This window comes from Sander vitreus, chromosome 9, assembly GCF_031162955.1.
Source record: "Sander vitreus isolate 19-12246 chromosome 9, sanVit1, whole genome shotgun sequence".
Taxonomy (NCBI): domain Eukaryota; kingdom Metazoa; phylum Chordata; class Actinopteri; order Perciformes; family Percidae; genus Sander; species Sander vitreus.
The window spans coordinates 30,756,924-30,771,340 of NC_135863.1; the positions used below are offsets into that span (position 1 = coordinate 30,756,924).

General features: G+C 41.3%; 1 protein-coding gene across 1 annotated transcript; it reads right to left on the reverse strand.

The window, feature by feature from the left end:
- Nucleotides 1-1,017: 1,017 nt before the first annotated feature.
- pak2b (p21 protein (Cdc42/Rac)-activated kinase 2b) lies at nt 1,018-14,204 on the reverse strand. Its single transcript, XM_078259661.1, has 15 exons — nt 13,938-14,204; nt 11,890-12,253; nt 11,679-11,785; nt 11,390-11,540; nt 10,613-10,644; nt 10,403-10,516; nt 9,258-9,390; nt 9,045-9,108; nt 7,807-7,855; nt 7,036-7,148; nt 5,199-5,316; nt 4,970-5,069; nt 4,672-4,868; nt 2,227-2,364; nt 1,018-2,093 (listed from the first exon to the last, which is right to left on the reverse strand). The coding sequence occupies exons 2-15, from the start codon at nt 12,077-12,079 to the stop codon at nt 2,007-2,009; spliced, it is 1,593 nt and encodes a 530-aa protein (XP_078115787.1). The 5' UTR covers nt 12,080-12,253; nt 13,938-14,204; the 3' UTR covers nt 1,018-2,006.
- Nucleotides 14,205-14,417: the final 213 nt, after the last annotated feature.

The window sequence follows — 14,417 nt, forward strand, 5'->3', positions numbered from 1 at the left end:
AAATGGTTAGACGAAGATCCTCCTAATATTACAATGTGGTATGAAAAATGTATGTCTATCTTGCCATTGAAGAGATTATCACATGTACTAAGAAATACGCTCGATGTTTTTGTAAGGGAATGATCCCCATTACAATTATACCTGACAGAAGAATGGCCTAGAGTAATATGTATAGGGGTAGGAATTTGAAAAGTGACTGAAAAAGCACATGAAATATTTAATTTTGCACTGCAACTGCTAGTTTTATTTTACTAACTCTCTTATTTTTTTCTCTCTCTTTTATATATTTTTTCTCTTTGTGACTGTTTATGTTTATGTCTTGTATCACTTGTGGTTTCTTGTATTGTCTCAAATTAAATATTTTTTTAAAAAGCGCCTACTATATACATATACTACTTTACACCTCGAGCTACATCCTAATTTTGTATCTGCACTGCCTGTAGAGCAGGGGTGTCAAACTCAACTTCACTAAGGGCCATACTGGAAAAAGAGAATCGCATCAAGGGCCAGCCATATAGTTTATTTTCATGCTTTTATTTTGAAAAAGTCAAATATCTTTGACTTAATTATTGCATGTCTCATATAGTCTTCTCACTTACAGTTTGGTCCACATAAAGCCCTGAAAAAGGCAGCAAATAGTTCCTTAGAAATCTTAGAATTTAGCAAATCAAGCAAAAATAAAGATTACATTTTTAATTTCCCTTTTTTAGTTTCCCAACTTTAATTTAGAAAAAACTCTGCTTCTGTGGAAAGGACCGGGTTCGGCCCGCAGGCCTGGAGTTTGACACGCGCTGTAGAGAATCCAGTTTTAAAGCCATAAAGCCAACATTGGTAATAAAAGAAAGGCTTCATTGGTTCTACCAATTCTACCTCAAACATTCAGGATAGATAGGAATTGTTATGCTATATTGCACTACATATATATATATATATAAGTCTAGTCTCATTTGTTTCCTTCTGGTTTAATAATTTAAACAAAATATATATTACTGCACAACAATCACTTTCACTCTCAAATCACAAAAGCACAAACAGTTGCATTTATTTGAGTGCGCAGACAAGGTTGTTAGTCGTCCAGAAAAAGAAAAATAAACAGAACAAATTGTCTTTACAAGGCTCCGACAGCTAACCACTATGATATGGTCAAACTAAACATTAACTACACAATATACACATGGAAAAAGCGCATTTGTTTAGTCCAGAAGAACACAAAAGACAGAGTTCAACATACAATACTCATTTTTTTTTTAATAACAATAAGGAAGAAAGTATAAACCCTGTCAATCTAACATTTTAATTAGCCTGTAAGGTGCACCTCTGGTATCAGGAGACTAATGATACAAGGGAAGACTGGTACAGTAGGTCTGAACGACACAATCACAGCACATGTTCATGATGAAGAATGTACTGAAATGTTTCCTATAAAACCGGTAAGAGAAAATGTCCATAAAACACGAGACAATGTGGAAATAGCAAGAGTGTTCATTGAATGAGACCAACTACATAACAAGAAGGGGGACACATATGAAATTCAAGTATCAAAATCACTAAGACACTGACATGCTGAAAAGGTCAATTACAAAGGTAGTAAAATCATGGGAAGAGAAACATTGACACAATCAACAATACATTAGGCAACAATCTGCATTTCTTTAAGGCAGTTGATTAAAAAAAACTAAATAGAACTAGGCATCTTTTCCATTCCAAGTTAAATACAAGCCTAGCCCTAACTTATCACAAGGAGATTTGTTGTACAAAAGAACTACGCCCGACTCTGAAGCTAACAGTTTTGACTTGTCTTCTGACGTGAGAATGGAGTTCATATGGACAGCGGTGGAGTTGTGCTCTATATTTTTGGTCTTCTTCACAGTGAGGTTTGTCAGGGCTTATAAGGCTGGTGCATCAAGAGTGGAAAGTCACTCTCAGCCTATTGTCTGGCACGAAATCTAAATGGTTGGCACATATCTGTGCACAGCATGGGAAGGCAGGATAGCTCGTTTCATCAGCTAACGGTTGCCCTTCATGGCTTCCTTGGCTGCCAGGATGAGAGGTGTGAGACTGGAGAGGGGCTTCGCCAGCTTCAGGAACGGATGCTGCGCGCCACGGGCAAAGATCATGAAGGAGAAGGCGAGGGAAAAGGGAAAAACCATTGAATTAAGTGCATGTTTAATCAAAACACAAGATAAGTTCAATGAACATAATCTAATAACAGGAAGAGTTTTTAACCTGCAGCAGCTCTTTGCCTCCGCCTCTTTTCTCTACATCCATTTCCAAGCAACGGTTGAGGAAGTCTCTGAAGACCGGAGACAGCTTCTCTGGGTTCTGAAGCTCGGGTGTGCCGTTTGTGGCAATCAAGTATAATGCCTGCCAAAGGGTTAAGAGACGAAAGAAAAAAAAGGAAAAACTGTGAAATCTAGTTTCAAGAAATAACTCACTTGCAGCAAGTGAATCAAGTCAAACTGGTAAAGCGAGGACATTTAAAAAGTCTCATCTGTTTTTAATCAAGTCTTATGGAAGTGTTGCACTCCGTTTTCAAAACCAGCATTCACACAGCAACCATAAAGTCCTATTCTTTTCCATAGGGCTTAATGACAGCTGAGTACAAAGCCATACAACAGACTGTCGGGGATACGAGATAACTGGTTTACAAGAGTTAATAACCGGTTGACGCTGAAGGTTCTAATCCAGATTACACAGAAGTTTGTAACATGCAATGTGAACACACCAAGAGCAGTGTGTTCAGTTTGAAATGTGGTGGGATTATTAAAAAGGTACACTGTGTAGGAATTTCGCCCATCTAGCGGTGCTATTGTATTTTTGCATTAAACGAATAGTGCTCTCTAGCGCCTCGCTTTTTCAAATGCGTGTTGTAACTACGGTAGTCGTTAAGTACCAAGAAGCTATGACGACACGTCTTCCAATTTTCGCTGTTTTGGCGACGACGGTGGCTCAGTAAAAAGGGATCGTGACGAGTGCAACGTTTAACCAAAACCTTTCAACTCTCTGTGACCGGGAAAAAAAACTCCAGCTCCCAGCGCAGAATAGATGCCCAGCGCCGCATCACGCTGCTGGTATTTGTAGCAGTGTAAATACACAGCACTTTGGTGGATGCAAATACAGTACTGTACATAAATCACTTCTGGTATGTATATCATTAAAATATTTCTTCCAACACTCTCTGCGCTCCCACACACCCTTGCACTAACTGTATCCCTGTTTACAGTTACAGTACATTTGATCTGTATATTAACTATGTATATTACTTATAATCCTCATATGCGTACGCATACTTGGCCAATAAAGCTGATTCAATAGTTGTTGCACACAACTAGAATACAATACCCTATTCAACAGGGGTAGCAGACAAACTGGACAGATATGTTTGCAGCTTGACAACTTCTGCTAACAAGTCAACTTTTCAACGCCTGGCTTATTCCTTGAATGCTGCTGTTGGAGCATGTGTAGAGCAGGACAAACTCATCACACTTGAGAGCATTTGTCCTGCTTCTGTGTTGACTCATGGGAGTTTAAGGACTGCAGTTGCAGGGTGGTAAGTCTGATACAAACAAATCATTTATCCCATTAGTAACTCTCATTATTTAAGGTTTTTGATAGGGGTGCATGATATATCGACTTAATATCGTTATCGCGATATCACGTTGCGCAATGTTATATCGAAAGTGTCACAACAAGTATGCAATATTTAGTTTATTTTGTGGAGCGCTGCATCCCATCCGTTGCCTGTGTGGCTTTGATTTAGAGCTCGAAACGCTACAATGATCATGTTTCATTGGCCAGTTACCGTGGTTACTGTGCCACTCGCACACGTTAGTGCACGTCAGCGCACGGGTCCACTACGTGACAAACCCTATGGAGCGTACCACGTGACGTGTGTGCATATTTCGACAGAGTGACAGTGTAAATGAAGAAATAGATAGAGACAACAAAACGGAACCAATCATGAGTGGACGATACTAGCCCAAAAAAACCCAGTTTCGGTTAATACGCCAGAGCTAGCCAAACAAGCCTCGCTAGCAGGCGTTTCTGCTAGTGGCACAAAGTATGACGAGAACTCGAAGAGACATACCGAAATCACCAATGCTAACGTATTATTTGGCCAAAGATATGATGCCCATCCACACAGTGGATAAAAAGGGCTTCAATAAGCTTCTGATTGAACAAGACAAATGGTACCAAATCCCATCCCGCACCTATTCCTCACAGGTAGCTATCCCGCAACTTTATAAAAAAAAGGCGGTACAGGCAGTTTGGAGTCGGATAGATGGAATATTTTTCATTCATGACTGACCTGTGGTCCAGCAGCACTACGGAGCCGTATATTAGTCTCACTGTGCACTATATTGTTATTTGTTAATTTTTGTAATTTTACATATGTTTTAAAAAAATATAGAAATTAATATCGATAACGTAATATTCATAATCGATATCGCAATATCACATTTTGTCAATATCGTGCAACCTTAGTTTTTGATATAAATTAAGATTGCTTATTATGTACATTACACTGTGCCTTTGAAGTGAACCTGAATCTTTTAAGAGAGTTACTTACTGTACAGATGATTCGATTGGGATACGTTCACGTCAAAGTGTTGGAAATGAACAAAAGAAATTAATAAAAAGGGACAGTTGATTTAAAATGTTCTCACTCACTCGTAGTGGGTTCTCGTTCAGGTAGGGAGGCTCTCCTTCAACCATCTCAATGGCCATAATACCCAGTGACCAAATGTCTACTTTAGGCCCATAGGCCTTTCTGGTCACCACCTCGGGAGCCATCCAGTAAGGCGTGCCTACCATGGTGCTGCGTTTGCTCTGCTCTGGAGTGATCTGGGCACAGAAGCCAAAATCGGCTGTCGAAGAGATGGAGAAGAGTAAATGCATAGTTACAGTGAAACAACATACAAATCCAAGTTTAATAGGCGGCTCTGGATGACATCAGTACAGGACTTACTCAGCTTGACCGAGCCATCCATCCCGAGTAACACATTGTCACTTTTGATGTCTCTGTGAATGACCTGGTTCGCATGCAGGAACTCCAATGCTTGTAAACACTGCAGGTATGGAAGAAAGGGAAAAGTTGTTGAAAGTCGAGTTTTTTGTTTGGCCAATAACTTTTACATGAAGAGGGACTTGGATTTTATCTCTTTTATATAGCCCTGGTTATAAAGAGTGCAGTGTACCTCTCGGCAGACAGCGGCTATCTGGGCCTCATCCATACAGGTCTCTGTTACCACATCTGTCAGTGAGCCGCCAGCCAGGTACTCCATCACCACATACAGCTCCTCAGCCATCAGGAAACTGACATGCACACACAAACACACGGACGTCACACACTGGTGTCCAACCGTGCTATTGTGACAACTTTTTGGATTTGTTAAAATTATGACTGGATGTTCTACTCGGGTTGCAGGTTTACTTTCAGTCTTACAGCGGGAACAAACCGCAGGCCTAAGTGTCGTGTAGATACAAGCCTGATCGTGCACCTAGAATTTCACACCAGACGCATATTTCTACGCGCCGGTCACAAAGCGATCCTTCTCCTCTCGGCTCGCTCTCTCTCTCCGATAGAAAGAGACAGGATGCGTGAGGAAAACTGCCAATTTTAGCGTGTGTGTCACTCTCTCCGTGTGCCTGATCGCGTGTCTCGCTGTGAGACGTCAAGACAGCCGAAATCACCTAGTGAACCCAGGTGTTTTTATTTTGAAATGTGCTTTATTTTTGTAACGAATCCGGCTGCACTGTGGTCTTCCTGTATGCGATTACCTGCCTGGCTTGACACATACGCTCGCGTATCTCGTAAAAAAATAGAGACGCCGAAACTATCGCTGCAGCGCGCGGGCATACGAGGACACTACGTGCTAGGCCTGGCAAACTCGATTCCTTTTAAGGATTCAGGTTATTCAGAGTCACTCACTAAACTGATCCGGGTTGTGCGAGTCACTTGAGTCAGTATTGCTCTATAGGCGAGCCGAGGCGAGCTTGCAATGTTTCGGACTGTCTGCTCGACCTAATTGCATTTTAACATACTACATGTATACACCAAACCTACAGTAGGCCTAGCTAGGCTACGTGCAGAACATGTGTGTGTTATTTCAGAAGTGAAAGAATGGCTTTTGTTGTGGATTTGCATTACCCTGACTCGAATGAAGTTCACTCGCTTGTCTGCTACAGATCCACTCATGACAACGTAGCCGGCTGATTCACGCGACAGCTCGCGGGTCGTCGGGGGCTCACGAGTCATCAAGAACTGACGGGCGGTCGAGGGCTCGTGAGGCATCAAGGACTCGAGTCCATGGTCTGCAAGGCAAGCTTGCAATATTTCCGACTATCTGCTCGACCTAATTGCATTTTAACATACTGCATTTATACACCAAACCTACAGTAGCCCTAGCTAGGCTACGTGTAGAACATTGTATGTTATTTCAGAAGTGAAAAGAACGGCTTTTGTTGTGGATTTGCTTTACCCTGAGCTCGAGGAGAGACTTAACTCGCTCGTCTGCTACAGATCCACTCATGACAACGTAGCCGGCTGATTCGCGCGAGAACTCGCGGGTCGTCAAGGGCTCCTGAGTTCTCGAGTGGTCTGCGAGCTTGCAATGTTTCCAGCTCTGAGTCTGCGGGTCGGGAAGTACCTGTCTCGGACTGGCTCTCTGCTCACTGAGTCGCTTGAGTTGACTTGTGGCGTTGTGGTTGCCTACGAAATTGTAAGTTATAAAGCCTTTGGCAGCTAAAATGACTAGGACTAGTAGTAGCTAATGTTGCAAGAGGTGCTGTTATCATTTTAGATTGAATTGTAGTAGGACTCTCAACTGATCCCAGTTAATGATACTAGAGACGCGCGACTCGTGAGTTAATTTAAAGAGCCGGGTTAAAGATCCGAGTGAGTCACGACTCAAACAGGCTTACTACTTGCCCGGTGTGGCCGGACAGATTGCATAACATGGGCGCCGAAATAAAAATAGCTGCGTCACGCTGCTATCCGCGACGCCTACGCCTGCGGTGTGTTCCCGGTGTTACCTGTCTAAAAAGTTGACAATATTGGGGTTCTTCAACTCCTTCATCACTAGAATCTCATTGATGATCAGCTCCTTCTTTGGCTGCTTTTGTAGGTTGATCTGTTTGATGGCGACCTGTAAAAAGGAAGTGCGAGAGACCAGATATTTAGAACTACTGTTACTGAAGGGACCACGTTAGTATCAAGTTTTAACATTCAATTTAATTTTCCAAACTCTCCTTGGGTCTTTATTGTGACAGCATAGGTATACAGTACGTATTGTACATGTTCAACTGCTTTCTCTAATTGTCTCTTCTCTCTTACAGTAAAGCATTAAAGCAAGACGATGCAACTTTTGAAAGAAGAAATAACACATTCTTCTTCTTACACAATTATGTTTAATTCATAATAAATAAAAACACACCCTTGCTCAATTCAACATACTCAGAAGTGTTGTTGATACAACCTTATTGGTCTGGCAAGGTAGCATATGAAATAGACACTGCTGTGTAACTAACAGTACTGGGTCACTTTACTTGTGTTGCTGTTACAGTACGTAGTACTTACCATTATCTTATAATTATCACTTGCTGCCACAGTGGCAGCTGTTTAGCAACAGTTACATAGTCTCACTTTTAAAGCTGTATTTCTTGTAGAAAAAGTGCTATATAAATAAAGCTTATTGCTACAAACTATTAACGTATATGTGTTAACTTATGTTTATGTATTACTGCTGTGCCCCTGGTTAGTCTTTTTATAGTCTCCACATCTCCTCATAATGCATTACTCTTTACCTCCTGTCCTGTGGCAACATCAATGGCTGTGAATACTGTTCCTGATGCCCTGTGAGACAAATGAGATCAGCAATTTACTTCAATGCAGATTTAAACAAATAGTCTACTTAAATTAGTCTACACATACATACCTACATACCTACATATACACACATTAAACAGTTGTATTTATGCTTTCCTGTTTTCACATAGAATCCCTGGTGTTAAACAGAATGTAAGCCCCAGAGCCATGATTCATCTATCATCGTTGTGGCATGAGGCTTTGTTTGGAATATTACTGACTGAGAAAGTTAGGATCTCAATGGCAGTATCTGGCTTCATAAACCTGATGAAGCTTAAAAAAAAAATTTAAAAAAAATGCCACATGTAATTAATTGGGAGACAGTTTGGGACAACATTTCCCACTGTTCCAAGAACCCAAATCACCAGCAGATCCACTTCAACATGTGTCATAGGACATACTGGACTCCTCAGAAGAGATACGTCTCTAAAGTTATTCCCGCTCCCTATTGCACATTCTGCCAACCTGAACAAACTGGAACTTTCCAGGAAACAGTGGTTGGCGTACTTCCTAGACATAGTTATGCTCGAGCTCTCTACAGCAAGGATTAACAAAGCCAAGCCATCGACTATAGACCTATGGAGGAATTAGAGGAGAGCGACTAGGCAAGGTGGGATTTTTGTTTTCTTGTGTTTTCCTCGAGACCTCAGAGGGTGGGGGGTGGGTGAGGGTTTTGGTTCCTGTTCGATTGTATTTGTTTGTTCAAAAATATAAAAACAATAAAACATTTATCATTTAAAAAAAAAGCCACAATCTCACAAAGCTCCGTTAATTCCAAAAACTTAAGTTTTTTTCCAATGAAGCTATGACTCAGACAACTTATATTTCCTGCTATCAAGACTGGAATATTAGGATTCAATAATCACAAGTAGAATATTTAGTCCTAGTACTAACTGGCATCTATCCATTTGCTCTACTTTGGTAAAGAGTATACCTAATGACAAATAGGCTCCTTCTGACTGCAGCTTAACAACAGTCAAAATCCATATCATCCAAGTGTGTGTACATAGTGGGTGGAAGTTTAAAAAACAAAACAAAGTAATGGTGATACAGAATAATGACCAGTTCTGTTGAGAAAGAAGGTCCTATCATTATTATAAAAGCAATATTATATAGTACATATAAAATCTTTAATCCTATCACACGTTCTGAATGCAACTCTTGCATCTGTACTCACCCCTGACCAATTTTTTCATATCTGGTGTACTTCTTCTTAGGATCTCCAATGCTGACTATCGTTCCTGTAAGACAGATAACAATCACATTATGTAAAAGGAAACAATATCACAATAAATAATAAATATAAGCAAATAAATGTAACATGTGGGATTGAAACTGCTGCATTGTTGTGTGACACATTTGGAAGATTAACGATTTATTAATCATTTACTCAGTTTGTCCATGATCTCCTCATCCGACATCTTGCCCTTCTTTTTCTGTCTGTCTGCAGCCTTGGAGGCACTTTCTCCGTCTGGACACGTGCTCGGAGCAGGGATGGGGTCAATAACGGAGCGAGTATACACCTGTACAATAAAACAATAACCAAAGACAAACATTCAATAAATACCTTTTAAGTCGTTTCCTCTATGTTGATTTTGTAGTGGTGGCCCGCCATGGCAAAATTTCTGCCGCCACGGTATCAGAAATAGGGCAGAGGCACAATGTAGTCGCGGTTGCCTTTTAAATTATCCTGCAGACATGATGCACCCCCCATTTGCTGCCGGTGTTTGGTGTTTTAAGCCCCCAACGACGCCTTCAAGGAAGCGCGGCAATGGGTTTGTTTAGGGTTTAGGTTAGCTGCCTGGAAGGCAACGTTGGGGGCTTAAAACACCATCGAGCCTGGATGCCGCTCACGTTGCAAGTTAACAACAAGTAGAACTATTCAGAGGTTATTGGGCCCGTCCAGTTTTAACTCCACATACTGTAGTGTTGATGTAGTTTACTGTCAAAACGTTCGCTTTCTTCCGAGTCGACTGTCAACAAACAGATTCACCAAAAAGGAAACCGCGGTGGGTCCGTTCTAATTGGACAACATTCAACTTGTCAGTTCTGCCAGCTCATTGTCCTGATATCAAACATCTGGAAACATTAAAACGGTAAGTGAGTCAGTGTAATATAATATAAATTGGAAATAGTCTATAGATGTAGTCATTTGGGTTTTGGTTTCCCTATGAAGAATTTCTTGTAAAATTCCATTTTGTAGACCTGTTGTAGATGTTAAGTGCCCTATAGTTCCTCAAAAAATACAGTTCAATCACAACTGGAAATATGCCTCACTGTGTGTGAATAGAGGGGAATAAATATATTTGTTTGTGTTGCAGCTAAGTGTCAGTTCCGTTTTATATGTAAAACATTTGGATGCGGGGCGCGGGGTGCGGGGCTGCCCCCACTGCTAAAAACAATCCTAAAGGAAACACTGCAAGTTCACAAAGAATGCCCCAGAAAGTGAAATATGATGCAATGATGATTTTGTTGTTGTTGTTGATGTAAATATAACCACTGTGCTGTCAAGCCTACAAAACACAGGGGACTCACACTCTTTGTGTGTTCTGGTCTCGGTGCCACAACAGGAGGAGGAGTTTCATCGTCGTCGTCATCGTCAATGTCTTTGATATTCGGAGACGAGGGTTCAGTGCCTTTTTTGACAGGCTGATTGAGAGTGAAGGAAAACGGTTGTTAGCCTTTGTAAAACCAAACGTAGTGCAAATAAAACTGCACACGTGTTTCAAGTCTTGAAGTACTTACAGACTGAGGCCCCGGAGTGAATGCGTCTTTTTCTGTGAGTCAAAAAACAAAACAGAGGCAGATTTAGAAAAGAAAAGAAAAAAAGATGTTTTAGTTCAAGTTGTAGTCCCAGATTAAACTAGGTGTTCTCAAAAGGGATTCCTTTCAACACATTGGACTGTTTTACTCCGTACCGGCCTGGTCACTCATCGTTTTACATGAGATAACATTGAGCAAATTCCTCTTTCTGAGAATGGGGAAAAAAATGTTATCTATTTGAAGACAAAAGGGTAAAGTATAATTTCAGGCAATAATTAACTTGTACCTACAAACATGGTGGAGTCATAATGTCCTGCAGGTAACTAAATACACGTAATGTGTAGGGTTGGGCATTGAGAACTGATTCCTACTTGGAATCGTTTCAAAAATTACGATTCTTTATTTAAATTGTTGTTGAGGATTTAGTTTCAAATCTGATCACGGGTTCTAAATTTAACATGAGCAATTTTTGGTTTCCGTGGTTTTGTGTTGCAGCCGTGGAGCACAGTAAGCGGCGCTCTAGTGTGGCTTTATTTAACGTTGAAAAAGCCCGGTAAAACTGCAACCCATCATTGAATCAAAATAAAACGTTCCTCTTATTTGTGAAATAAGCACGTGACCCGTTTCAACTCCACCCCTCAAAGAATCAGAATCGATGAGAACCGGAATCGAAAGGAAGAATCGCAATTGGAATCAGAATTGTTCAAATCCAAACGATGCCCAACCCTAGTAATGTGTGAATTCAACTTGGAGCCTCACCAGAAGATGAAAAGCTGAGGTACTTCTGACGACCGTTGCCTGTAGAGTCGTAGAACTTCAGAACGTCGAGCACGGCCTGTGGGTTTTTCTTCTGCTCTGACTTGGTGATGTTTGAGGTCTGGAGTAGTCGAGCCCATTGCTCTGGCATACCCTGCGTATGACAAAAGATGACGTGGTGTCAAAATAATGCAGACGTAGGACGTGATGTTAATGTGTGTGTGTTTTTGGTCAATAATCAAGTGTCAAAAGCATGTGTATGTGCGAGAACAACCAAACAGGGAAAACTCACAGTGAACTCCCCCGTGACAGCATCAAACCCAACATGTATGGTGTGTTCAAAGTCTGACGGTGGTGAGATCTCTGGTCGCTCTTTGTCTCGATCTTTCTTTCTACCACCTGAAAGTAACCAAAACCTCATTCAAATCCCACATGACCACATTTAGATCGATTGCAAAACACAAAAATACATTTAACGGTTAATGTATTTCGGCCAAACTCACCCTTTTCAGCCCCAGAGAAGATTGAGATGATCTTGTGGCGAGGTTTTCTCTCCTCAGGCACAGAAGGAAGGGGTTTAGAGCTGTGGTTGGCTGAGAGTGAGTCTTTGCCAGAGCTGGTGCTGAAGATGGTGCTGCTCACCCTGACCGGAGGGGCAGGGGGTTTATCCTCAGGGTCTCCGTTATCACACATCACTACAGGTCGTTGGGAGCCTCACAGGGCTAAGAAGGCAGGGGAACACGGCGGGCGAGGATAGCAAACAGAGGGGGAGCGCTCACATCAGCATGAGGTGCAGGTGTGCTCATGCGCCACAGGAGGATGTGCCCGAAAATGACTGCGGAAGAGAAAGGAAACACCAAGTGGTACCTGGAAGAAAACCAGACATCCATTAAACCATACACATGCTACACTAAGGTTACATAGACAGCAGAATGTGGTGACCAATAATCAGGGAACCACTCTCTACTATAAAACTATTTAGTTTATTTATTATAGGATCCCAAGGGCACAGCTACTCTTCCTGGGGTCCACATCGCCACATAGTGACATGTATTATTTAGGCTAAATAGTATAAGTGAAGCTGGTCTAGTATTTGGTAATTGGGGAAACCCCCCCCCCCCAATCATCTTGGGCCACAATATTGTAAGGAGATCCCCTACACAAGCTTTCATCTCTTTATCTCAGTATACAGACAATAATGTTTTAATATAAGGAATTTCCACTACTTAAAAGTACAAATACACAGCTCATAAGGAAGGCGACTGCATTGAAGCATAAAAATGATTGTGTACAAACAAATCATTTGGCGATGGACCTTTTTCACAGCAGACATTTTTGACTTGTGATAGTAGGAAAAGCACAGCTGAAACTGATAACCTTAACGATGGCTCAGTTCCATCAAGTGTTCCAGTAAGCTAGTTCAGTGAGTCAGCATGCACAATACCAGGACCTCTCCTAAGTGGAACGCAGCCATCATTAATAGTTTTGAATACACCTGTGCTTTTCCTACTATGACATGTCTGTCATGAAAAAGGTCTATAAACTAGCAGTGCTAGTGAAGAGCGGACGACCACCAGTAGTTCTTGACAAATTTTGTGCTGATGTTCACAACTTTGTTGTCAGCTCTGTGGTATTAAAGAGCATAAAAGAGAGATATTGTGGATGTCCTCATAATAAGGGTTTGTGTTGATCTGGGCATACATGAGGTTTAACTTTATATTGTTATTTGGTAAGTAAGTTATGGTGCATCTCAGGTGATGTTACGGAGTAATCCAAAAGTAATATAACTAGTAGTGTAGTAGTTACTTTCAGCAGTGAGTAATGTAGCAAAGTAAGGCATTACTTTTTTGTAAAGTAACTAGTAATGTGTAATCTATTGCCTTTTGAGTAACTACCCCAACACTGACTAGCACACTCATAGTGAGGGGGAACGCAGAGACTGTTAACTTAATGTTACATATAAAGCTAAGTGAAAGGAGAGACTGTTAGCGGGGCGAAATTAGTCACCACAGCTCAATTTATTCCCTCTGAACCCCTACTATTAATAGTATAAAGTTGAAAACATGTTTAGCAAAGTAGAGGCTTTTTTGTGTCCAAATGCTACATCTGAATAATGCAAGTTGCTCTTCTCCCAGTGCACTTGATACAGACATGAAAAGCTGACACTTAATTGCTTCTTGTTAAGATAACAAAATGTCAACATATCGACGTTGAGCCCATTATTTCCCCATATGAGGGTATTTCTGTCAAACATGCCCTTCAAATCAGTAACAACAGGGGCGGCTAGCAAGCTAACGTTAGCATTAACTACTTGGCCAACAAGTGTGCTAGCTAAAGCTAACGTTAGCATGACAAGCTACACCAATGCTTGCAATTCTACGAGATCAGCGTTAAGCTTCAAGCTAATGCTATCTAGTCTGACAACCAAAGCTATGGGTTTCCCACGACATATTAACATGGCTAAGAGGTGGTTTAGATAACACTACAGAGGCTGCAAACTATACAGTAAAAATCTGCTTTATTTGCAGGCTAACGGAGCAGCAGAGCTCACCAGAGAGTCCACACCAGCTAAACTTGAGTAACGGTAGAACTTGACTCCCGATCCTCGACGGCTTGGTAAACGTTTGTAAATCCGTTAAAAGTACCTCCTCTGTTACATGGGGGCCCTGGTGGCGCGCAACGCGTACAAATAAGTTAGTAATAATGTGGCTACAACTATTTACAATGCAACTTTTCGGCCCTTGCTTGGATTATTCCGCTACGGCGAAGGGGAAGCGGAACTACCGACCCAGCCCTAGCCTATTCAATAAATGTTTCTAATGAATGGTGTGTATGAAGTTTGTCTGCTGTCTGTCTCCAAACATTACAGCCCGTGTGCAAAACTACCTAGAGCTCTAATAACACGGTTTGAGCATTGGGAATACTAAAAGCGAGAAACACCTTAAAAACAGCAGAAACTGGAAGTTAGAAGTTGAATTAGCTCGAATAGCATTTAAGGTGATGTAGTTCAACATTTATATGTGAAGAGGAT

Coding starts and splice junctions, on each gene's coding strand:
- pak2b (XM_078259661.1), bottom strand. CDS start 12,079: ATGTGTGATAACGGAGACCCTGAGGATAAACCCCCTGCCCCTCCGGTC. Junction 9,109..9,257: donor GGAGATCATGGACAAACTGA/GTAAATGATTAA, acceptor TCTGTCTTACAG/GAACGATAGTCAGCATTGGA. Junction 5,317..7,035: donor ATTGTCAACTTTTTAGACAG/GTAACACCGGGA, acceptor TGTGCATGTCAG/TTTCCTGATGGCTGAGGAGC.